The sequence below is a fragment of the Musca autumnalis genome, unplaced genomic scaffold (genome assembly GCF_047663935.1).
Source record: "Musca autumnalis isolate F117 unplaced genomic scaffold, ASM4766393v1 scaffold_1, whole genome shotgun sequence".
Taxonomy (NCBI): Eukaryota; Metazoa; Arthropoda; class Insecta; order Diptera; family Muscidae; genus Musca; species Musca autumnalis.
Window position 1 is genome coordinate 251434654 of NW_027411644.1, and position 27309 is coordinate 251461962.

A 27309-nucleotide genomic window follows, 5' to 3' on the forward strand; every position below is an offset into this window, starting at 1 on the left:
AAGAAAGGGAAAATTAAACGAGAAAATGCTGCTGTTTTGAAAATGTGTTTCATTTTTCGTTTTCTATTTTCATGAAATTGTTTTAAAGGTACATTTGGCATGGGTCCAGAATTTTCGTTTAATATGACCTCGTCGAAAATGTTTTGTTTGGTAAACGAACGAAAAAAAGAAAAAACGAAATCAAGTTCTCAAAAAATACTTGCTAGCTTCCTAATATAATTTAGCCAAGCAAGCAGCCAGTTGTTAGCCAAGACCCAGTGAATTTTTAAATAATAACAGAAAGAAGAAAACAAAATGAGATTTGATCTTATAATCTGATATTTGAAATTACGCATTACATGAAGACCTATTTTATCCATAGCTGTAATGCAATTACAGAAAGAATAAAACAGATTGTTGCTCCTTCGCTCAATTTTATTTTTTAATGGATTTATTGTGTCCTAATATGAATGTCGTGTCAGGAACAGGATATAGCATTTCCATTGACAATACATAATATCCCGCTATCTTCTGGCTGAATGGATGTCTTGTATCATAATCATGGGGTTTGAAAATTTTAACATATTTTTATCGGTTTTGCCAAATGCTTTAAAACTCGATCGAAATTTCCCTAGAAAATGTGTAGTTGAATGAAAGTTGCCAAAAATTGTGATTCCAGTACTGTGAAAAAAGTTCAAAAAGGTGGGACAAATTGTGGAAATAAATGCAAAGAAAATTGTCCTCAAGCAGTATTATAAAAATTTTAAAAACTTAAGTTCAGTGTTTTTTTTATTAAAAAACTGGAACTGGACATAATAAAGTCATAAAGGAAAAACGCCTTCGGTTGTATATTTGAACATGATTCTAAACGACGGGCACTAGGTTGAATTGATAAAAAAAAGGCTTCAAAAATACTTTACATCTGCAAATATGCATGCAATAACGTTAGTATAAATATCTGATATGCCTAATGACCTAAATAATCTCCAGGATTACGATCGTAGCATACTAGTTGGATGTGGTGGACTCCGCTCAATATCAATGAATCAATATTATTAAAAAATATCACCGTCGCCGTAATAAGACAACAATAAATAATATAACAAGTAAACAAGTATCAGTCGACATTGCTGACAGAGACATTCCCTCAGCCTGTGTGGATTGAAATACTTTTTTTCCAAAAAAAAAAAAAAACTTAGTAAGTAAGCGCAAAAATTTGCGGGTATATCAATAGACAGGGTTTTTCCAAACTGAGTTTGGACAATATTTAGAGTACCATTTTAGCGATTATTTTCGAACATTTGTGGGGGAGGTATCGGAAGGTCCACTCCTTCCACTTTCGAATTTCATCTAATATTCGAAGAAATATTACGATATCCAAAGTGTGGACGAACGCACAGAGGGGAAACATAGGCCTAAAGTTGCTCAAAACTCAAAATATAAAAATCGTTTTTTATGAAAAAAATGTTGATAAACGGCAACCAGACTCTTTTCTACATTTGCTATAACCATCCTCGACTTTGTAAGATTAACCAATCCAATGCAGCAGTCGATTGAACTCAGCCTTACTGAAAACAAAAAGTAAATTTTCGAAAACTAAGAAATTAGGTGAACATTAAATGACATTATTTTCGCGAAAATTTATAGTTTTCAAAATTTATTGTTTTTCTGCAGTCTCCGAACAAGATGAACATTTAAAATTTTCAGATTGATTTTACATCTTTGCTCTTTAATAATGGCGATACATATCCTCTTTATAAAATTTTTTTATGATAATTTTTAAGATTACTACAATTTCAATAGTGAAAAAGTCTATTTCCCCGTCGTTTCCCGACCATAGTTTCTTCTAATGTTTTATGCGCTTGAGTCTCAAATATCAGATTTAAAAAAAAAAAATGGCGCATCTTTGCGCCATTCCGAAAAAATCTAATTTTTCTCAACTAAAATATGAAATATTTTTATATGGAATTGCTAGGCTTACTCACACTTAATTTTGTTCCGCCTTATAACCGGGGCTCTTATTTATCAGATAAACCAACACCTATCAAATATGTTTGCATTATTCAGAAATATTCACGGCTTTTCTCATGTGAATTGAGAAAAATTTAATTTAAGTAAGTTTCAAAAAATAAAATTTGGAATGTAATATATGTATATGGGACTATATATACATCTGTACCGATTTGTTTGAAAATTGGCTCAATGTTTTTTTTAGGCTAGTTCAGGTTGCATGTGTCAAATTTCAGTGATTTTGGTGCATTTTTATCTCATATCAGATGCGAATATATATGGAAGCTGCATCCAAATCTGGACCGATTTTCATTATTTTCTATAGGATTAATCCTTGTACAGAAGATATGCTTTGCGCAAAATTTTATATCAATCCGACTATAAATGAGCTTTCTAGTGCTTTTGATCAAATTTTAACACAAATTTCCCCTCTGTGGAACGTAGTATTTGGTTCGAGCTCTCCAGTCACTACATATAGTTCCATAGGCGGTTTTTACAACTTTCGGGCTTTTTTATCAAGAAGTATGGACCTGCCCTTGAAAAAAACGTTTACTGTCGTAATTAAGGCAGCGAATGCAAGTTGCTTCAACAAAGATCAAAGTGATCCGAGAGCAGGTCTTAAAGTGAATTTATCCAAAAATGTGTATGGGAGGAGACAAATATAGTCCATATTCGAACCTGATCTATATCTGGTAGATATATTAGGATGTGTAAAGTATGGACCAAATCGGGGACTCCCATCAAGGGTTATCGTGCGCACAATTTTTCCGAACATTCTTGAACTTTTGTGGGGGAGGTGCCTGAAGGAGTGGGCTGATATGGCTTATCTTCGAACTTAAACTAAGTTTGCACAAAATATTACGAAGGCCATATTTTGGACCGAATCGGCAGATCCGTTCCAGAGTTATCTTGCGCTCCAACCACTACACACGGTATCATAAGGGTTTTTTGTACCATTCAGCCTATTTTCTCAGGAAGTATGGACTTGCCCCTGATGAAACTTGGGGGCAGTTGATACAAATTGCTACAACAAAAATCAAAGCGATTCGAGAGCAGCTCCTAAACTGAACTTTTCCGAAAATTTGTGTGGGAGGTACCCGAAGGAGTAAACCGATTGAGTCCATATTGGAACCTCATCTAAGCCTGGTAGAAATTTCACGATGTGCAAAGTATGAACCAAATCGGTTACTTCCTTCAAGAGTTATCGTGTACACAAATTTTCCGAACATTTTCGAACTTTTGTGGGGGAGGTACCTGAAGGAGTAGACCAATATGGCCCATCTTCGAACTTAAACTAAGTTTGAACAAAATATTGCGAAAGCCAAGTTTTGGACCAAATCGGTTCATCCGTTCGAGAGTAGTTATCGTGCGCACCAGCCAGACAGACGGACGGACATGGCTAATCCAACTCCAAATTGTCTGAAACACATTCCGTCCAAACATACTTGGGGTCTAAAACCATTATTTCGATGAGGCACATTTTGCCCGTATGAAAGTGTATATACCCTCGTTAGCATAAATGCTGAGAGTATAAAAACAAAAAGGAAAGGATTAAACGCTCCTGAAAAAACCTGAAAAGTGTTTCGCAATTTTAGTATTTTTGTACGTATATGGGCAAAAATGTATAGAATCGAGTTTTAAATTAAAAAAAAAAAACTTTTGATACTACATAAATGATTTGTGGTACATAGATTAAAACAAAAGTATAAAAATTACATAAAACAAGTAAGGACGTATCAGTCAGATGTGCTGACGAAGAAATACCCTCAGCCACTGACTAAGAAAAAAACAACAAAACCAAACCAAACACAATAATTATGCCGTATATAAAATATATTGATTTTATATCACGAGTTTGCTTTAAAATCTATAGGTACCGTAACGTGGGCTTATACCAAATCATTGACATATACCAAACTTTTGTGGCAACCAAACTTCCTCAAAAAGGACTCAAAATATAAAATTATGTTAAAATAAGTTTGAAAGAAATTTTTGAAAAAGTTTTAGAGTTGTCTTGCACAATATCCGACAGGGTTTTGAAGCTTTTGGGCCATTATCTTAAGAAGTATTGACTTACTCCGGGACAAAATGTACCATTGTAAATGAGGCCGCTCCAACAATCTACTGAAAAAGAGTCAAAACGATGCGAGAGGAGGTCCTAAACTTCACTTTATCCGAATTTTGTGTGGGAGGTACACGAAGGAGTGGACCGATATAGTCTATATATTTTAATCCCATACTGGACTGGATGAAATAATACGATGTGCAAAGCCTGCATCAATCAAAAACTCCCTGCGAGGATTATCTTGCGGATTTGACATTTTTGTTGGTGCCGTCAGGGTTTCTTGGAGCTTTTAGGCCAATATCTCAGGAAGTATGGACTTCCGCAAGAAAAATATTGTACCGTCATAAAGGGAGCCGCAAGGAAAACATACTGAAAAAATTGCAAAACCATCCGAGAGGAGCCCTTAAACTTCAGTTTATCCGAATTTTGTGTGGGAGGTACCCGAAGGAGTGGACAGATATAGTTCATATTCGAACCAGATCTATATCTGGAAGGAATAATATGATGTGCAAAGTTTTGAGCAAATCGATTGCTCCCTTCGAGAGTTATCGTTCAGACCATTATACAGAAAATTTTTGAATTTTTGTGGGGGAGGTACCAGAAGGAGTGGACCGATATGGCTTATCTTCGATCTTAAACTAAGTTTGGACAAAATATTACGATACCCAAAATTTGGTTCGAATCGGTTGAACTGTTCGAGAGTTATCGTGCGCACAAGCCAGACAGACAGACATTTTTCGTATCAATGTATATATCAGGAAACATGTATAAAATTGTCTTTTCCATTTCAAAAAAATCAAAAAAAAATTTTGATACTACAATAATGATTTTTGGTACATAGATTAAGAAAAAAATTAGCATTCCAAATCTGTTTTCGTTACTAACTTTGATCGTTGCGCGCAAAAGATATGAGCGGTTTCATTATGATAATTAGAAAAAATTCTAAAAAAAATCGCGGCTTAATATAGTTAGCTGTTATATCCTATTATCGTTAACTGAATTCGTAACCTTTGCGATAATGCAAAAAATAATCGCAAAGTCTCAATGGAATCGCGAAAAATCAAATTTGTTAAATAATCTCACGTATTTACCAACATATTTTTGAAACAATAGCGCTCATACTTACGAAAAATATATAAGAAAATTATAACAGCATCCAGACATTTTGAGGAATAAAATGAAACCTAAGTTGTGAAGGTTGGAGCTATAGTATTCATGTTATTTGCAAAAATACGAAGAAAATATTACAAAAAAATTAAAATCATATTATTCTAATTTTATTTTTTATGATTTTATAGGAAACTAGCTGACCCGGTCCGCGTTGCTGGCCCGTTGTTTGGGTTCTCCGTGTAAACTTTAGTTATCTATCCAGCATTGATACAGCCATAATTAGGCATCCCTCTAGAAACTTCATAATATAAATCAATGTTTTGACATAAATTCCATGTAATGGTATCCCCGAAATTTAAGATATAAAATCTCTTTTATTATACCCTTCACCATAAATTGACAGTTTAAAGCACTTTGTGACCCACATATAATGATCGGTGCACGTCAATTAACATTGCTATATATTGGATTGTTGGTCTTGGTTGGGGTCGTAATTATTACTGCAGAGAATTGTCAGTATAGGTCCACGTTTTGATATAGCTCCCATAGAACGGTACCGGCTGAGCATAAATATTCGTATCGACCGAAAGACACGCCTTTTTATTTGCGCCCGGTATGCAATAGTTATAGGTTCACGTTTTGATATAGCTCCCATAAAGCAGTACCTCCCGATTTTCGATAGTTTGGAGATATAGTCACTTTTGGGGGACGTAAACAGTCTTGCAGAGAATTTTCAGTATACGTCCTCGTTTTGATATAGCTCCCATAGAAGGGTGGCGCCTGATTTTCGCTATTTTTGATGGATTTAACCTCTGGATAGTGACATTTCAAGTTATCGGGATTTTACTGTATTCCAAAATGTGGAGTTGATCGCGCTATCCCATTTATTGTTTAGTGTTCAGCGTTTATAGCATTTTTTCAGGCACGCAAAATTATGTATAATATCTGATTTAATAAATGTTTGAACATTTTGTGATGACCGCGATATTTCACTTCCGCGAAGACCATTCAGGGTCAAGACGGTAATTACAGTAGTATTGCAAACAATCTGCAAACAATACGTTCAAAAATATCATGGACTTTAAAAAAAATTGAAGGAGAACCTCCGGTCACTACACTTAGCCATATTAAAATAGCTCACGACCGCGCTATCCCACTTGTTCAAGCTAGTGTTCATATCATTTTTGTGTCACGTTTACTAAAATTATGTATATTAATTGAAATAATACATTTTTGAAAACGTTGTGATGACCGCGATCATTCAGAGAAAACAATCTGTAAACAATACGTTCAAAAATATCAAAGATTTCTGATTTTCTTAAAAACTTTGTGGGGAGGACCACCGGTCACTATTCTTAGCAGTGAAAAACAGCTTACGACCGTTCTAACTAACTGAAATAATACATTTTTGAAAATTTTGGGATGAACGCGATATTTCACTTCCGCAACGACCATTCAGGGTCAAGACAGTAATTACCATAGCAATGCAAACAATTTGTAAACAACATATAAAAAGTATCTTGAATTTCGCGGTTTTCTTAAACAATTTGTGGGGAGGAACACCGGTCACTACACTTAAAACTACAGATACATAATTTCATAAGATTTCCTAATCGATTTTTCGGAATTTCTATATAGTGACATCTAATGTTATCGGGATTTTACTGTATTCCAAACTATGGCGTTGACCGCGTTATCCCACATATTGAAGCCAGTGTTATAGCGGTTTTGTAGTCAAGCTTACTAAAATTGGGTATAATACATTTTTGAATAATTTGGGATGACCGCGATATTACACTTTCGCGACGACCATTCAAAAAAATATATAGCCTATTTTCACCACCGGTGTTCCCAGTACATTATCTGAAATTTTCAAGAAAATCTATTCAGCCGTTTTTGAGTCTATTCGGAACATACTAACATACACACATTGCCTTTTATATATTAGAAGTTGGAGAAAAAATTTTTGAGTTCTTTGGCATTTTCGTCAAAATTTCACGCAATAATGATGATATTTTGATATTAACAAATTTTTCGCTTATAGTTTTCCTATTGGATAATATTATTAGAACCTTATATTAAATCACAAGGAATTCCAATTGTGGCATAACGTTAAAATAATGTTATATTGAATATTACAACATTTGAGACGCATATAAACCGCGTAATTATGAAAATGACATGATGCGCATCCGATTTTCCAACACAGCGAATCAATCCCTCTTGTTTGATGTACAGTTTGTCAAATTGTATTTGGCGGCCACTATGTAGCATCTGCTGCATATTATGGTGCAAAATACAGTAAAATGGTCATAATTCCCGCGAAGTTCATTTACATTTTATGCGCATCCGATTTCAATAATCACCATTAAAAAATACATCATTCTTTGCCGTTTCAATGCGATCCATCAAGAACCGTGGATGTAGCATCGCACTCAATTTTTAGAAAAAATCTATTATATCTCTGGATTTACGAGAGATTTTAAGTATCTGTTTTCGCGCAGTTTAAACATGCGTATCGATCTCTTTATTTAAGTAGAACTGCCACATCCAAAACGCGTTTTAATACGCGATATTTTCAAAATAATTTTTTGCAAATTTTCGAAATTTGAGGTGTATCATATCCGCCGATCTAGTGGGTGGATTTTTACGCGTCGTGGCTTGTTAGATTCAGAACGTAAAAAAATTAAATTTACGCGGGTTTCCACGGAAATCGAATCACGTTTGTAAATTTTAAACCAAAAAAATAGGTTTTTGAGAAAAATTTACGCACAAAAATTTCGTGTTTGGGCGCAGATTACTGTGATCCTGTGAGGGCTACACCCTCATGTTATACATTAAAAAATGCGAAATCGTACTACAATCAAATAATAAGCTTTTAGGGAAATCCAGCTGCGCGTCCCGATTAGAGCAAAAATTCAAAAAACCCCATTTTTCAGGTTTCAAAATGTCAGCATCCGTTTGAGGCAGATACAGTGGATATATTAAAAAATCATACATTAGAAACTTCAACTCTGAAGTGTGCTCTTTAACTTCTCCGTTGAGCATTAAGCTCTACATTGTGTTGTAAAACCACTAATTGGAAAATAACATAATGAAACTCGTTTATTTCAACGATTTTGTCCGATTTGTTTACATTAGTACGACCACAGCTTCCGCTCAAATTATTATTTTAAGAAACCCCTCGGTGAATCGGGCTAAAACAGTTTATTTTACCGAAATGCGGTCAAAAGTTATGGTATAGTAAAACTGATCGCGAGTTACAGTACCCCATACCTCAGTTTCAACATAAGTTAATTTTCTACAAAAAGCTTGATATACCCTTCTAGCCTAAATTCTGACACGGTGCTCTTGAATCAAATTTAAATGGATGGTGCTTACACCTGAGAAGTTTTTGCGGATTCTGAAACTACAATGTTCATAGATGAGAAAAATCAAAAAACTAAAAAAAAATCGCCGGAGCGCTTTTTAAATAAATCGCGATTCAAGTTGACATTTTTAGGGGTTGTTTAGGTTTTCACGATTTTGCTTAGAAACCGCAAGTCCTATCGAAATAAAACTGAAGAAAATGTTGTAGCTATGAAAATTCTCTACAAGAATGACCTTTACGGTATTTTCGTAGCTTTTACCATTTTTGAGTTATTGAAATTCAAATTGGGACAATGCACTGACTGTATCGCCCCCTTATAAAACATTGGCATGAAGGGTGCGCCTTAACTACCTTTTAATGAAAACCGCTTACACAGGGAAAGTTTTTGTGAATTCTGAAACAACAATGTTCATAGATGACAAAAAACAAAAAAAAAAATCGCCGGAGCGCTTTCTAAATAAATCGCAATTCAAGTTGACATTTTTAGTGGTTGATTAGGTTTTTGCGATTTTGCTTGGAAACCGCAAGTCCTATCAAAATGGGAATAAAAAAATGTTGTAGCTATCAAAATTCTCTACAAAATTGATATTTTGATATTTTCATAGGTTTTACAACTTTTGAGATATAGAAGTTGAAATTGGGACAATTCAAATTCAATTTAATTCTGTATCGTCTCCTTATAAAACAATGTCATGACTGCAATTTCCCAACTTAAACTTATATATCTAAAAAAATGGTACAACCTAGGAAAAATTACATAAGCCAGTCTTGTACAGAATTTTCACAGCTATAAGATTTTCTCAGGTCCCATGCCGATAAGACTTGCCGTATTCAAATCGCAAAACCCTAACAAAAAAAAACCTAAAAATGTAAACTGAGCTTCTTTATCTCAAATATGGTACAGTCTAGGAAGAAATCATAAACGCCAATCCTGTACACAATTTTCACAGCTACAACATTTTCTTTAGCTCCATTACGATTGAACTTGCGGTTTCCAAGCAAAATCGTGAAAACCTAAAAAACACCTAAAAATGTCAATTTTGACCGCGATTTATTTAAAAATCCCTACAGCGATTTTTTCTTGTTTTTGGATTTTTATCATCTATGAACATTGTTGTTTCAGAATTCACAAAAAATTCCCCTGTGTAAGCGGTTTTCATTAAAAGGTAGTTAAGGCGCACCCTTCATGACATTGTTTTATAAGGGGCGATACAGTCAGTGCATTGTCCCAATTTGAACTTCAATATCTCAAAAATGGTAAAACCTACGAAATTACCGTAAAGGTCATTCTTGTAGAGAATTTTCATAGCTACAACATTTTCTTCAGTTTTATTTCGATAGGACTTGCGGTTTCTAAGCAAAATCGTGAAAACCTAAACAACCCCTAAAAATGTCAACTTGAATCGCGATTTATTTAAAAAGCGCTCCGGCTATTTTTTTTAGTTTTTTGATTTTTCTCATCTATGAACATTGCAGTTTCAGAATCCGCAAAAACTTCTCAGGTGTAAGCACCTTCCATTTAAATTTGATTCAAGAGCACCGTGCTGAGGGTATAAAAATTTCGGCAATAATGAAAATATTATCCTATAACCAATTTTGCTTTAGAGTTTTCTCATTAGCGAAGATTAGTACATAAGCCTATTTAGTACGGTTGGCGTAGTCGCAGGCATGCAAGTGTCGTAGACGTTGTCGTAGTTTTCATATTTTATACCATGGTGAAACAATATAAGGTAACAGCAATAACCAGCTGACTGAACTGGGCTGTAATGTTAGCGTCAAATTCAGTACGACATTTTCTATATTTGTTTCTATTTTCCATGTATATTAGCATATATATTTTTTAGGAGAAAAATATCCCAGTTGTTCGGGTAACTAGGGAATAACTAGCAATTTTGCTGGCTACTGATAAACATCCCCAGTTACCACCCAATCTACTCGCAATGTTATAGACTGATGAATTTAACATGGGGATGTAATAGGAAGGTGTCTATTGTCTCCTCACTGCATTACCAGTAACCACCCAATTCGATAGTCGTGTGAAGGCAATTATCTCTTCATTGCATTACCAGTAACCAGTCAATTCGGTAGTCAGAAATTATAGCCTAAATTTCTATTAAGTTGAAGTCAGATAAATGGGTAAATGTATATACATACGTATGCATTAGCCACACTTTATTTTATTGCATGGTGTGCACAAATTTTACAAATGACAACATAATCTTGTATACATATGGATATGACAGGTCCATATTGATCCTTGATACTGGAACTAGAGCGTTACTACTTGATACAGCGACCTATGTTTATTTGTTCCTTGGAATGTTTTTCTCGTGTGTCCTTAAGATCATTCAAAAGTTCCTCAAATAAAATGTATACAAGTTTAATGAAATGACGCGATTACGTATTCCGCCAAGATATACATATATCAATACTTACCACAGATATATTATAAATATTCTTCTTAAATTGTTCATACTTTCTATGATTTAGCCCGTAACACGTTCTTTTTTTGGCATCTTAAATTTTTGCACAACAAACGCATCAAAATATGTTTTTTTAATTTTGAATAAACAATATAACAGAACATTTTTTATATTTTGTTTAAAAAAGGAAATAATGTTGAAAACAGTTTGCAAGAGAGAAATATTGTCGATTACACTATCCATCGGTAGTCTATAAAATAGTCAATATATTACACGCCGCATTACCTGTAACTAGTGAATTGTCATGATAGCCCATTTCCAGTGGCAAAAGCAGGCTATAGGCTATTTTGTGTGCCATTTTTGGGTGTAAAGTAACTATGATCAATGAGTAACTAGTTACATAACTATGCGAAAGTAGACAATTGCTATTTATTGAACAACTGGGATATCATTCCGAAAAAAAAAACTATTTCCCATAAATACTGCTTCATTTCAAGGACATTTAACCTCATACAAGTCCGAACGACGTGCCGCACACTAAAACACCACTTACAGACCCAGCTAGCATTTGGAAGATTGTTTTTCAAAAATCACGTTGCGGAGTCTTTTTAGAGTCCTTTGGGGATCAAAAATTAATTAAGTCACTTGTATGATCAGAAAGGGACTCGAAAGTGACTCCCTGTAATGATTAAAAAGAGTTCAATTTAAAATACAACAACAAATGTGTAGCAATCACAAATAAATCATTGAGGCGTTTAAAAAGTGACTATTTTTCGTTATTTATTGCCACATTTTGATCTTCATGATGACTTAAAAATGCTTAATCAAAAAATGGTCATGCAGGTGTTTGAAAAGTGATTATAATTATGTATCTTCTGATCATATGTTGAACAGATAGGTGATTAAAAACTGATTGTTTTGTTTTATTTTTGTTTGGTTGTAAATAAGAGAAACAAAACAGGTTTTGCCAAGTGAAATGAAGAAGCAGTATACTAACCACCGCGCAACATAAAGGATAATTAAAAGACATAACAAAGCAGAAAAGACAATAAAACAAAGGAAAGATACAAAAAAGAATAAAAAGAAAATTATTTTAATTTATTTCGTCTAATAAAAGACTCATAAATGACTCCCTAAATACTCATAAATGAATATAAATATGACTCAAAAAAATACTCGAAAAAGAGTCCCAAATTAATCAACAAATCACCAATAAATGATTGAAATACGACTCGAAAAAGACTACATATACGGTCAGAAAATGGGCAAAAATGACTCGAAACTAATGCAGAGGAAGACTCATTTGTGATTTGTTTAGAAGAGTCGTCTGAGGTTACGTTTTCCTCCCGACAAAGGAGTCATTTATGATCAGAAAATGAGCTCATATTCCAGCTTTTTAATCGTGCAGTCGGATCAAAAAAGACTCGAATTTGATTAAAATTTTTAAAAAATGCTGGCTGGGGAGGCGGTACAACATTTGTTAATATGTGTGGTATTTTGTTAAATTTGAAAAAAAATAAAGCCCTAATACTAATAAACATGTGCCTTTTGATTTCAAAAACAAAAGACTGAAACGGCTTCTCCTTTTCAATGAATTTCGAGCGATCCCAAACATTTTTGCAAGAATTCTAACTTCTGCGAGAAATTATCCATTTAGTGGAATAATATCGAAACATTTAGGGCCTGTTTATGTATGTCGATAAGAAAACGAATGCGGAAGAAAAACTACCAAATTTGAGTGTGTATTTCAAATTTGTTTTTTGTTTTGAAGCAAAGCAAATGAAATAATATTTCAAAAACTAAAGTTTGGGTGTCTTTCATGCGCACACATTTTCGTTTCGAAATACATAAACTGGGGGTTACCCCCAGTTTTTGTAAAAAATTTTATTCTTCTCACACGAATTGTCAAATTTTGTTGATCGATTTACTCGCTTTAGTGCAAATGTAGAGCGCTGATTTTTAAATGATGAATCCTTAACGATATATGGAACGGGTATACTAAAAATTAGATGTGTATGTCATCTGGGGGCTGAGCTATGAATGCCTAAATTATTACGAATATAGACGAACGAACAAAAATAAGTTACAAAAACTGGGGGTAAAACTGAATATGTAACGAATTTTCATTGTTTTTCAAATTTTTTAATGAAATGTAAAAATATACATATATGTTTTTTTAAATTCCAATAATTTATAGACATTTCCTTCTTCCGTTTACATATCTCGTTGACACTAACATTACAAACAAAAACAATTTTCTATGTGGTTGTTGTTCAGTTGTATTTGTTGTAGTATTTACTTTACGTTCTTTGTTCTACCATGATTTTATATAATGAATAATGTTATACTACGACATTTTTTTATATTGCATCATCTTAGGTCCATAAAATATCGAAAGAAACACATTCCTCATTCTTAGGACGAATTGGGTTAAATAAAATTTATTTTATTATTATTATTTTTTGATACGACAAATCGGTATTACGTATGGCGTTGAAATACGATAAAGGAGAAGTGGCCGATTTTGTTACGGGCATCATATAAAAGTAAAATCAAATCAATTTCAAAATAAGTTTGAGGCAATAATTATTAAAATATATTAGAAAACAAATAATATAATAAAAATAAATAAAAAATGTTACTACCTTTATTTATTTTCGTAAGATTAAATTCTTGTACAAAAGATGATTTCAAACAATTTGTATTAGTCTTGTGCCAGACTATGAAAATGTTCATGAAAACCTTTCTAGTTTATGGAAAAGAAGGGAGAAATGGAGCTCCTCCACTCTCTCTTAAAAACTAAAATAATTTCATGTAATATTTTCAATGTCAGGCACAAGAGTTACATTTAAAAAAAAATATTTTTTTTTAAATTTTGTATAAGAAAAAAATTGGCTTTGTCGTAAATGTTTCGTGGTAACAAAAAATAACACTTCGATAACGACTACAGCCCTACTGTAGTCGTTATCGAAGTGTTATTTTTTGTTCTGTAACTTTTATCGATTGAAAAGTTCTCAAATTTCTTTTGTTTTTGTAACAACTACAAAACAAACAAATGAAACAACTACAAAACAAACAAATGAAATAAAATAAACAATGAGTAAAGTTGTTAAAAAGTTACTGAATAGGGGGCAGAAATGACTACACCAAACGATTATTTTGATTTAATAAAAATTGCAAGGTTCTTTTTCTTCTAGATTAGAAGTTTAAAAATGATCTACTAACAATTCTATTCATTTCTGTTTCCAAAAGAATTCTTTAACAATTTATATTTTTAATTTTTTGTGTAAATACATTCAAAATACACATTAGTCGTCGAATGTGTATGCCTTTTAAAATGTCAACTCCATCCCCACCATAGCAAATGGGAATTTTATAAAAAAAACATAAAATTATTTTTTGAAACAAAAAATTTGTTTTTTTTTTTATTGTTGAAGATTCAATCTCATTCGATTGCTTGAGTGGAGTATTCCCCCATTGGCTCAACTTCATTTATTACCCTCTATTACAGAGAGTAATGTTTTTCAAAACGAACTGACAGTGTTGCAAAATTTTACTGATCGCTACCAATATCATGATTTCATCCCGGCGAAGGGAATTATCAATTGGCTTCTCAGTTTTTGAAATGATGTCTTTTTTAGTGAAAAACCGAACTCTTTAAGTGTCTAGTATTCCCAAATGAATGAGAATCACACTCACTTTTCGGCTTTTCCAAAGAAACACCAAAATCAAAATATTCTGCAACATGTCAGCACGTATCAACTAAGAATTCGTCGAATTCTGTGAGTTGAAAATAACATCACCACAGTTGCCTGTGAGGTTGTTATTGGAATTTTGTTTTTAACAAAGCTCCATTTGCCCGTGCCTCGGCTGTTTTTTGTTTGTTTTGTTTATTGTTGAAGATTCAATCTCATTTCGATTGCTTGAGTGGAGTATTCCCCCATTGGCTCAACAAAAACATTACTCTATGTAATAGAGGGTAATAAATGAAGTTAAGCCAATGGGGGAATACTGGAATACTCCACTCAAGCAATCGAAAAAACAAAAAATTTTCAAAGTAAAAAATGTTTCTCGAGATAATTTTTCTTGTGAAAAAAAACATTCACCAAATGTTCGAAAATTATATCGTTTTCGAACTTTTGACGAACAAAAGAACAATGTGCTTGTATACACACGAAAAACATTTGCCAAACATTCGACAATGATAGTCGTTTTCGAAAGTTGTGCCGAACATTCGAATAATATCAGCAATTGGTATGGCGGGTCAGGTTTTGAATTTATAACAAAATCCAAATGTTTGCATGCGTATGTAGACTTTTGTTGTTGGGTGTATCTTATATCAGTGTAAAAATGAGGTGTTCTTCATTCCAATAATGGCACAAAACATACTCAATATACCCGCATCGCTTAGTTTTAGTACAACATATCGGACCCACACATCTTTTTTTACTATCCATGGTTCCCATTCCCCATTCTAAGAATTGGGTTCTGAAGGAATGTTCACTTGTTTTCTGCTGTTTCATCGAAGAATGCATTTTATTTATGTATTTACATTTATGTTTTTAGTTTTTGTTTTATTTTTAACAAGATTTTTATTTTATACAAGAACGCAATTGTTTACATACATACGCGCACACCTATGTTGCTTAGTGTCTATAGTAGTACACACATATATTTACTAATAGGTCGGTGTGTGTATAGATTTTTCCGTTTCCCACATACTGCGTCATTCAGAAAACGAATTGCCGTTTATTGTCCTAAATTTAAGAAAAGAAAAAAAATACAAAAAGAAATCTTTGGCATTCACATGCATACAAAACTTACATACATGCATGCAAACGTTTGTTTTTATACAAGTATATATGTATGTATGTTTTAGGTCTATTTCAAAATTAAAATAAAACAAAGTAACAGACAGCATCATCATATAAACTTAACAAATACAAAAATACAACATTTTCAACAATAAAATATTGTTTTTCTTAGATGTTTTATAATTCCAATTCCATACAATTTGTTATGTATGCGTGTGTGTGTGAGCGGCTGAGTATATGTGTCGATTGGAAGAAGAAACATATTTTTTGGTATTTTCCCGCCTGTATAGATGACTTAAGCACTGGGTTTTTTAGCCCGATAACCAAAAATAGAACTTCCCACTCGTACAATTGTGCTGCCCATTTCAATCTGGAAGGTGGTAAAAGAGAATAGTTTTTTATGTTTACATTTTCTAATATATACAAAATCCAACTAAAAATATAGAATTTTTATGACTTACAGCTTTTTCAAAATCATCCGACATGCCCATTGAAACTTGTACATCTTTTTCATTCAATTGATTTTCTTCACAAATTTGCTTGTGGACTTTCATTAGAGATATGAAATCAGGATTTGGACCTTGGGAATAGTCATGCCCGAAAGCACCTATTGTCATTATACCATTCAGGTTAAGTTCCTTTAGATTTTCTTTGATGTATTTGTAGAGTTTTGGTGCATCGCTGGGAGCTATGCCATTCTTGGCTAAAAAAAGAGAATCGATGTAGAAGTTAATCATGGATAAGTTTTAAAGCGATTTCATTTAAAGTTATACCTTCTTCACCACTCGTATTGATTTGTATAAGAACATTAAGAGGTTGTTTGTTCTCCTTTTCAAATTTCTGCCATGCAGAGTTTAAATTATTTGCCAATTTCTCACTATCCACAGTTTGGACCATGTGCATGTTGGGTAGTTTTATAATCTGGAAAATATAATTTTTAGATAGGTATTTTATTTATTTATTTTTTGACCCAAACTTATCATGTAAAATCCCTGGGTTGAACACAATTTAAGTGATCTGTTATGCATTGAAAATTCAGAATGTTCAGCTGTTTTCTCCGACATAAGGAAAATAAGCAAACCGAAATCTTTTAGTCATGACGTCTCTAAAATATAAAACATTTTCTGCTAATCACATTTTTTACAAATCGTCGGATGTATTCACTATGTTTCGTCAAAATTTAACCCTACAATCACAGTTAGAGAGACCTTTAGCTTAAAATTGAGACTTTCGTCTCTGGGCTCATCGAATACCGGCTACACAATTGAAATCTATCTATGTTGAACAAACAACTTTTTTGAGGGACAAAAGGCCGAATTGGTGCGCCATTCGCCGTAGAGCCTTGACTTGGCACCAAATTACTTCTTTTTATTTCCGTCCATCAATAAAAAAGTTGTGGTCAAAGATTTTCGTCGCCAGAAGATTTTGTTGAAGCGTTCAAAAACCAATTGGTTTGAGCGCATGCAAAAGTATATAAATCATGTTGGAGAATACTTTAGACTATTTTTCATGATAAATATTCGCGATTTCATTATTTGACCAAAAACTTGTTTAGTATTCCTCGTATATCTAAATATTAACTCATGTCAACATTTTTTTTTTGCAAGGTTTCCAAGAAAAAGGTTGTAGAAACGCGAGAACTATCGAATAATAAATAAGTAACTTTAAAACAATTAAAAACATGATAAGTTCGGAACTTTTTATACCCTCCACCAAGAGTTGTATTGAAGCAAAACGGAATAGTTATTTTCCTTTAGGAGGGTTGGCGTTTTTTATTTGGGACTCAACGAACGCATAGCTGTGGGAAAGATTTGGTTTTGTTTGCAAGTGAAGTTGCTCGAGTTTAGGTAATGCCAAAGAAATTCTCGATCAGAGTATTTCTTTGGACACTTATATATTTGAGCGAGCAATTGACAACTTGGGTATAAAAAGCTTCTGGTTGAAAAACAAGAAATAAGGGAACTGATGAAGATCTGTGGCGAGATCTGAAACATCGGCATTTTTCCCACTAATAAATTAATGTATTTTAATAAAATATTAAAACAACGACTATGTTCTTTATCACATTTTCGAAATGTGGATACAAAAGTTTTATTCGGAAAATTGATAATGAAGTGCAATATTTTTGTAGGGACACCGTGGTGGAGCTTAGTGCACACTTTCATAAACTAAAGGAAAATCCATGAAAAATGGGGGCTATATCGACAATTTTGTATAGGAATGTTTTATACTCTCAACGAAGACTAAATATGAATATTCAGCCATTTCCGTTGCATAATGAATCTAAAACCTTGAAAATGTCGAAAATAGGGCGGTACAGTTCTATGGGAGCTATATCAAAACGTGGACCGATATAGCCCATTTTCAATACCAAACATACAAGGAGAATACCAAATTATAAAGCTCTATCTAAAATATTGCGAGCTGTATCTTTATTTCAACATACTGACGGACGGACATCATTATTTCGACCAAGAATTATATGCTGACAATGAATATACAAGGTGGCGCAAAAGTAATCTTCCGAAGTTTTTTTTGGATGTAATTTAAAAAAATGAAAAACTTTGGTTTTTTTGTGTGGATTATTTTCATTTGGTCTTTTAATTTTTTTTACATCAAGTCGAGAATATGATATCAGATAAATGGCCGCCGCCACAGTTTATTGTCATTTGAGCCCTTTTTATGGCATTTTACATCACTTTGCCCAAAACTTCCGGCGATAGGTCCTAACATTCTTGGCGGATATTGTCTTTAAGAGCTGAAAAAGTCTGAGGCTTGTTGACATAAAACCGCGACTTCAAAAAGCCCCACAAAAAGAAGTCTGGAGCGCCTCATCACTCATGATAATTTTTGATGAAAAATCATCTTCCTCTTGGTGGTGATTAATGATGGATTGATCGTATCTTAGACGCGATTGGCGGTCAGCGTTTAACAGCTGATGTACCGTCTGGACTTTGTACGGAAACATCTTCAAATATCGTACCGTCAACTGATACCCATTTGCGTGGCACGTCGTCCGGTCTATGTCGAAGGCGCTTCCGTGACATCCTCGGCTAGAGCAGCAATATTCTCTGCAGAACGGATACTCCGGGGTCTGCCATGCCTGGCAGCATCTCGTGTTGTCCCAGTCTCTTCGAAGCCAGCGGCTAAACGTCTGCGACGAAATTCACGTTGTGCCAAAGTCACCGACCGATTATTGGTCAAATAAATAGTCACCAATATTCGGCGTTCTGATGCAGTGTAGCGTAACATTGTTTATCAACGTGTATTTCGCATGTGTTTACTACACAAATGTCAAAACAGAACTGACAGTAGTCGCCAATCGCAAAAATTATAGCATTTTCTGATAGGAGGATTACTTTTGCGCCACCTTGTATATGTATATACTTTATAGGATCTACGACGAATATTTCAAAGTGTTATAAACGGAATGACAAATAAAATTATACCCTCCATCTTATGGTGGAGTGTATAATTATCCGTGACTGCAACGAGGGGGAAGAACACGTCACCCCCGAAGAATTGTTGGCTCGTATACTCCGTATACCACCAGGATACAACAAAGGTTGGCTTCAGACGCCTTATAAGACTAAATCAGCTATATCCATAAAAACTTGTGACAGTTGTTATTTTCTCAAAACCATATATTTGAAGGAAAACCTCCATAGAATCCGTTCTCTTCAATCCTTCAAATGAGTTCCTGATAAACAGTTTTCAAGGTACCGGAAGGGGTGGATCGATATTCTCCATCTTCTACTTTGATGTAAATTTGAAAGAATTACTACGATGAAAGTTTTGTGTACTCCCTTCGAGCGATATCTTGTGAACTCAGGATGTATAAGGCTGTCTCCGAAAAAATTATACCGTCGTAAAGGGGCACGAGGATTACCTGCTGTAAATTTGATTTAAAACTGTGGGTATACCCGATTGAGTGGAGAGATATGGTTCATCTTTGAACTTCATATAAGTTTACAAGGGTCAATGTTGGTATGAAATCGGTTGATAAGTTGAATAATTATTGTACACACTAGCCAGGTATGGTATGTACACCCGTATTGCACACTGAATGCCCGTGTTTGATATCCAGGTCAGACAACATCACATTTTGAACGGTGGTAAAAATATTTACGTTTTTCAGCCTTGTAAAAGTTCTCTACAAGTGGTGTCTTAAGACGACCGGTTTGGACTCCGCAATAAATAGTAGGTTCCATATCATTGATCTAATCGGCCTTATTCTGACGTTATTTTTCCGTGAGTTTTCTCACTATGTCCTTTAATATGAAACCAGAGATATACAATACTCACGGGAGTTTTCGTTCAGAATAAGGCGGTATATGATTTTAAATGCACTCATTGATGTGAGAGAAGTTTTCCATTGTGTCTTCGTAGCTAGAGAGATTTAAAAACGCCTGCAAATTGTCTAAAACGGATTTCGTCCAATTACACACTTTGAGCTAAGGGTAAGTTCAGACCCTAGTTGCGTTTTGTTATGTCAGATCCAGCTTGGTTTCTATCGCCACACTAAACATGGTTAAATATTTACTTTATAAAGCAATTTTAGGCTATATCTTTAAAACCTATATGAATCTTCATCTGACCTCTGAAGCAAATTTGTAGATAAGGAGAAATAATGAACAAAATATTTGGAGAATAATGAACTCACCTCAAATTGTATAAAATATTGAAAATTTCTTTAATTTTTATACATTTCGCACCATATCTCTAAAACAGTTAATTTTTTCTTAATGTTTTGGAAAAATATTCCCTGGAATGTAATACAGAACTTTTCAGAACATTGTTGTAAAATGCCTCTATTACGTTGTTTTGAGTATATTATTCATCGACGATTTAATAAATATGTGAATAATGTGGTGAAATCCGAGAATAAACTGTTGGTGTGAACTGTGTTTGAAATACGTGTTGTAAAAGATATGATGCAAAATACCGCTGAAACAACATGAAGTAAGCATTTTTAGAATATTCTAAAGAATTGCTGAGAATATTATTTGGAAGATTTTTGTTAAAGGTTACTTGGTTCATATCCCAATAGTTTAGCTGATACTGACCACAATTTCAGTACTTTCAAAAAAATGAATACTAGAAGTTGTTTGCGTTTTCAGTGTTGCGTAGTGTTATATTTGGGGGTTCAAAATCGAAACATACGGCCACAGTTTTTTGGCTTAGTTGACTTATAATGAAATGTTGTAAGGCATAATTCTATTCTTGGCGCCATGTTCGTAAACTGAAGGGGTTTATTTTGAATGAATTCTCCCGTGAGTTTTCTCACCTTCTCCGTTCTCATTCGGAATAACACTCAAAGTATTATTATATGTAGATATTACCTGCTTGTGAAATGATTAATATTCAAAATCAAAACCTTATGTAATAAAATCATTATTCTAAATAACAATTGTAACATGTTTAGATATACATAATACAAACACCACGCTCACATATATTAATATTATATTAACTTCTTATTTTCCAGGTACAAACATGTAAAGGTAATTACAAAAATATACGATGATCGGCCTATCCGTTTTCGAGCTATCGTTGACACCGCAAAACGCTTTTACAAAAAAGGGTTTGGCAGATGCAATATTTTTTCAACAACAACAATTCCAAAAGTAGTATAAGATGTGATCTTTCAGATAAAATGTAGAAATTTTTAAACAATTTAATAGTTTCTTTGACAAAAATTCATGGAAAATGAGTTTTTTTGGTATGCACAAGTAGGGATAACCCCTTAAACTGAACTTAAGCGAAAAAGTTTTGGACTTTTGTGGAGGATGTGCCTGAAGAAGTGGAGCGACATAGTCCATCTTGGAACTTGAATCTAGTTTGGGAATCACAGCTTTCGATTGTTATCGGGTCCATTATAGGAAGTACCTGGATCATTTTGAAGATATTACAGAAAATAATCATTGTTGTTGTAAAAAATACGACAAGGACTACCATTCATATCAACTTCAAATCTATCCACAATCAGCAAAATTTTCGATTTTAGTGGATTCTCGGAAGAAATATAATGATTTGCAAAGTTTCGGCTAATCAGATACTCCATTCGTAAGCTATTGTACTCATCATACCTTTTAGTTAGTGTCGGTAACGGGCTTTAGTCATTTTAGGTCATTATCTCAGGAAGTATGAACTTGCCCACGAAAAGACTTAAATTAAAAATTATAATCAGCAGCAGTAGTGGGATTCTCTAAAGGTAAAATAAAAATGCTTATAATTTCGTTAATTAACGAAGTTTGTCGGTAAGAAAAACTCCATCTAGGGCATCAAATACAATAAAATATAGAAAATTTTACATAATTGCTGAAATTCGGGTCAATATCAGATAACTATTGGGAGTTGAACCAATTAACCGTTTGCAAAAATCTTCCAAATAAAGTTCTTAGCAATTCTTCAGAACATTCTGAAACTCTAAAACGCTTACTTCGTGTTGTTTCAGCGGTATTTTGCATCGTATCTTTTACAGCACGTAGTTCAAGCACAGTTCACACCAGCAGTTTATTCTCGCATTTCGTCGTTAAAAAATATACTGAAAACAGCGTGATAGAGGCATTTTACAACAATGGTATAGTCTGAAGAGTTGTGTATTACATTCCAGCGAATATTTTTCCAAAAGAAAACATTAAAAAACAAGTAAAAAAGGATCAGTCGACTTTGCCGACAGAGATATACCCACAGCCTGTGTATATTGAAACAAATTTTTCCCAAAAAAACGTAAATACATACGTTTCAAAAATTTTGGGCGTTTGAACCGACAAAAATGTTGATTAGGATTAAATATCAAAAGATTTGCGGAGGAGATACTAAAAGGAATGGATCGACATTGACCATTATGGAAGTGGATCTCCAGCCACTACATATGGTGCCTATGGGGTTTTTAGACCCTTCGGGCTGTTTGTTCAAGAAGTATGGACTTGCCCTGAAAAAAAACTTTTACCATCGTAAGTGAGGCGGCGAATGCAAGATGCTTCAGCAAAAATCAAAGTGATTCGATATCAGGTCTTAAAGCGAACTTATCCGAAATTTTGTGTGGGAATTACTGGATGGAGTGGACAAATATAGTCCATATTTTAACCTGATCTATATCTGGTAGATATATTAGGATGTATAAAGTATGGACCAATTCGGCCACTCCCTTCAAGAGTTGCCGTACGAAAAATTTTTCCTAACATTTTTGAACTTTTGTGGGGGAGGTACCTGAAGGAGTGGACAAATATGGCTTATCTTCGAACTTAAACTATGTTTGGATAAAATATTACTAAGGCCAAATGTTAGTCCTAATCGGCAGATCCGTTCTAGTGTTATCTTGCGCTCCAACCGCCTCACTCGGTGTCATAGGGGTTTTTTGCAACTTTAATGTTATTTTCTCAGGAAGTATGAACTTGCCCCTAATGAAACTTGTACCGTCGTATGGAGGGCAGTGAATACAAGTTGCTAAAACAAAAATCAAAGCGATTCGAGAGCAGGTCCTAAACTGAACTTTTCCGAAATTTTGTGTGGGAGGTACCCGAAGGAGTGGACCGATTGAGTCCGTATTGAATCCTTATCTAAGTCTAGTACACATTTCAGGATGTGCAAAGTATGGACCAAATCGATTTCTCCCTTCAAGAGTTATCGTGCGCACAAATTTTCAGAACATTTTCGAACTTTTGTGTGGGAGGTATCGGGAGGAGTGGGCCGATACAGCCCATCTTCGAACATAAACTAAGTTTGGGCAAAATATTACGAAAGTCAACATTTGAACTGAATCGGTTCATCCGTTCGACTGTTATCGTGCGCTCCAGCCAGCCAGACAGACAGACGGACGGACATTGCTCAATCGACTCCAAATTGTCTGAAACACATTTCGTCCAAACATACTTGGGGTGTAAAACCATTATTTCGATGAGGCACATTTTACCCGTATGAAAGTGTATATACCCTCGTTAGCATAAATGCCGAGGGTATACAAATTAACGGTTTTGGAAATATGTCGCGAAATGTATACAAATTACGGAAATTTTCGATATTTTTTTAAAATTTGAGGCAATAAATGTAGTTTTTCGAGTTAATTATTTCTCCAAATATTTTGTTCTTGCCCTTATCAACAAATTTGCTTCAGAGGTCAGTAGTGCCATTTTCTAACATATTTTTTGAGTTACCGACAAAAATCGGTAAAATTAAAATGCTTATAATTTCGTTAATTAGCGATATTTTTCGGTAAGTTAGCGACGAATAAAAACTTGTCGTAAAGTTCTACCGATAGCAAGAGTGTTGACAACTTTTATTTGAACTTTTCATCATAATTTTGCGTTTTAATTATAACGATTTTTGTCGGTAACTGAAAAAACGAGTTATAGAATCGCGTTACAGATGAAGATTCACAAAAAAGTTTTCAAAGATATAGCCCATAATTGCTTTAAAAAGTCAATATTTAACCATGTTTAGATGGGGCCATAAAATCCAAGCTGGATCTGACACAACAAAACCCAACTAGGGTTTTTCGTTTGGGTCTGTACTTTCAAAAAATCCTCAGCTCAAACTGTTTGCACAAGATTACCTTAAAAATGTTGCATAGTGTAACTCAAAAAATGTGTTAGATAATCCCACTGCAGAAGCACTATCCTTCCCTAAAATTGATTCTCAAACATCCCAAAACTCCACTTTAGATTATGTACGTTTGGAAGAAATCTCACGATATGTAAAGTTTTGGCCAAAATTGGGTACTGAATTCATCAGTAATCTTAGTCGGTTCCTGACGGGGTTTTTTAGAGCTTTTGTGTCATTATGTCGGGCAGTATGGACTTCCCCAACGAATGTTTGTATCTTTGAAATCAGGACCACAAGCACTACTTTGGGTAAAAATTCCAAAACGATTCTCGACAGCCCCAGAACTGCGCTTAGAACTTTTAAGGGATGTGGACCGATAAGTCCACCTCTAACCTTGATCTAAAGCTGAGTACACATTGCCAATTTTGAATGACAGCTTTGTTGGTGCTTGCTAGTGTGGCCGTTCATTTTTGTCATTCATCGTGCAACCGCAAAATGTTTTGTGGCAACAACTGTCAATAGAAGCAGCACTAAGAAACTGTCCATCATGCTACCTCTGGATATACAGATTTTTAGACCTCCCCCAGCTCACAAATAACACAGTAATCAGCACAATAAAGCAATACCAATCTACACCAAATACTCATATTTATATTATAAGGGACCAGAACAGTGTCAGTGGCGATTGACCTATCAAAAGCCTTTGGTATTGTTTGATATATAGGGACGCTAGTCGTAGCTGGAATTCAGAAATAAAAGGCATAAGACAGGAATACACGCGCAGTGCGCGTCGCGCACGCCCTTTTTTTTTGAACACAAAAATAAGTATACCATCTCTGGGAAGTCCATACTTCCCTAGAAATAGGCCTTTAAAATTCCAAAAACACATATATTGCCGAAGGCTAATTAGAGAAAAATTAATAATATAAAATAAAGTTTTGTTTCCGTTCCCTAGATTTGCACTTGTCCATAGGAGAATGTCTTAAGTCCTCGGCCGAAGGGCGGCTATTTAGAAAAAATTGTTATTTAAAAAAATTTTGTGTCCGTTCCCGAAACTTGGGCAAATCTAGGGAACTGGAAGTTCCCTTAAATCCCCGGCTGAAGTCCGCCTAATTAGAGAAAAATTTATAATTTTGCATTTTTGTTCCAGTTCCCTAGATTTGCCCCAGTCCATAGAATAAAGCCTTAAATCCCATGCCGAAGGGCGGCTTTTGCAAAAGAAAATTATAATTTAAAAGAAAATTTAGAAATTTAGAGGTCTATATCTCGGGAAGTATGGACTTCCCGGAGATGATATATATAAATGTTTGTGCCCAGGACAAAGAGAACTACATGTGGTAAAAATTTCAAAAAATAGGGCGTGCGCGTGTATTCCCATCTTGTTCCAAATTCTACTTTGGCTGTATTACTACACTTCCGGATTGCACTGATATCTCTACGTATACGGGTAATTGCAAAAATCATGGCGTCAGTTCTTTTTGTTGTTGTTGTAGCATCAGCATGGACACCTACGTACAATCATAGGTTTGATGCTGGGTTGGCAGCCGCTGGCCGAAACACTGTGGTTTCTGGTCAATCCGGTATGATAGAACCCGCTGCCGTGGGATTGAGTTCTTTTTGTTGATGACATTTCCGAGAAGTTAATCGCATTTTAAACTATCTCTATATTCCATACGATGAATATGCACCTTAAATTTCCTACGGCCACACTATTTACGGTTGCGTTAATTTGGAGAATGCCTCGGAATATAGTGGTCCTCAACAAAATATGTAATTCAAATCGCTAACTTCCTCAAGATGCTTAAGCTTACATTCGATAGCATGTTTAAGCCCAACGCGACCCGGTCTGCCTTGAGTTTGGTGAAAAGCATGTTACTGGACTTGTTCCAATATTACTTAAAATATTTGCAATCTTCTTGCTTGCTAACTACCTCGAAACAATTATTATCCCAATGTAATTCCGACGTAGTTTCATTTCATTTGGCCGCCAAAAAAGCAATAAATGCACAAACATTTCTAATGTATACACGTCCAACTAAAATCTACTTGCCTTGTTGATTTTATTTGTCTGAAGATGACCAATAAAATGCCATTTAATATCCGGACACTGGGCCAATATATCTGGATGTTGACTCTTCTCCACCAATTCTTGAACATAATTTTCACCAAAGTGGCGTTGACCCACAGAATAGGCATCAATTATCATTTCCACAGGCTTTGTTTTGCTAACAGCCACCAGTAAGGGCTTATCGCCCTTGAGCTCCTAGAAAACAACAACATAACAAGTATTTTTTTTGTAAATTCCAATCAAATTGCTGCTACTAACCTTAGGTCTCTGTTCATAGGCTGCATCCACCCGCTTTAGAATTTGTTGTATGCCAGCTTTTACGTCTACGTCCGTCATGATGCGTTTTATCATTGAAATGCAAAAATCTGTGTGGGCATGAAAAAGTAATGCAAGTGGATATATACATAAATGCGTAAATAGGTAAATATTGTGTGTTTCAGGCAGCCTTATCTATTTTTGCATATTTACCGAGAAAATATGAATATTGTAACAATGTTTACGAATGACGATAAATTATCAGCAAAAAATTATGAATGAACTGATAAGAACGAGAACAAAGAGGAACATAAGATAAACGTGAAAACGTTGAGAAATCTATATGGTTTCGGTCCAAGCTGAACATTTGTAAAGGTCGATACTGTAGTAATACTATTAACAGATAGATGGCGCTAGTACTATTAAATTATCTACCACATTCAATTGTTGGATGTTTCACTGTGGAGTGTATATTTTCCGACAAGGCCGACAAGGGAGACTACAAATCTCTTGGTTGCAATTGAACGAATAACCACAAAGAAAGCACAAATATGTACAGTTAGTCAACTATATAATTGCAAACGATGAATTTTTAAACATTTAGATGTTTAATTAGGAGTAACTACAAGATATTCTTTCAATGACGTTGGGAATTTTGTAAATATCTG

General features: G+C 34.3%; 1 protein-coding gene and 1 long non-coding RNA gene across 2 annotated transcripts; one reads left to right on the forward strand and one right to left on the reverse strand.

The window, feature by feature from the left end:
• Positions 1–248: 248 nt before the first annotated feature.
• LOC141389337 (uncharacterized) lies at positions 249–21470 on the forward strand. The gene is made up of 3 exons (XR_012409024.1): positions 249–363; positions 1955–2093; positions 21260–21470. It is a non-coding gene; the product is annotated as an uncharacterized lncRNA (long non-coding RNA).
• Positions 15465–26969, reverse strand: LOC141389335 (pyridoxal phosphate homeostasis protein). The gene is made up of 6 exons (XM_073960699.1): positions 26855–26969; positions 26645–26751; positions 26369–26581; positions 16545–16692; positions 16233–16474; positions 15465–16141 (listed from the first exon to the last, which is right to left on the reverse strand). Exons 2-6 carry the CDS (start codon positions 26735–26737, stop codon positions 16067–16069), a joined length of 771 nt encoding a protein of 256 aa, XP_073816800.1. The 5' UTR covers positions 26738–26751; positions 26855–26969; the 3' UTR covers positions 15465–16066.
• Positions 26970–27309: the final 340 nt, after the last annotated feature.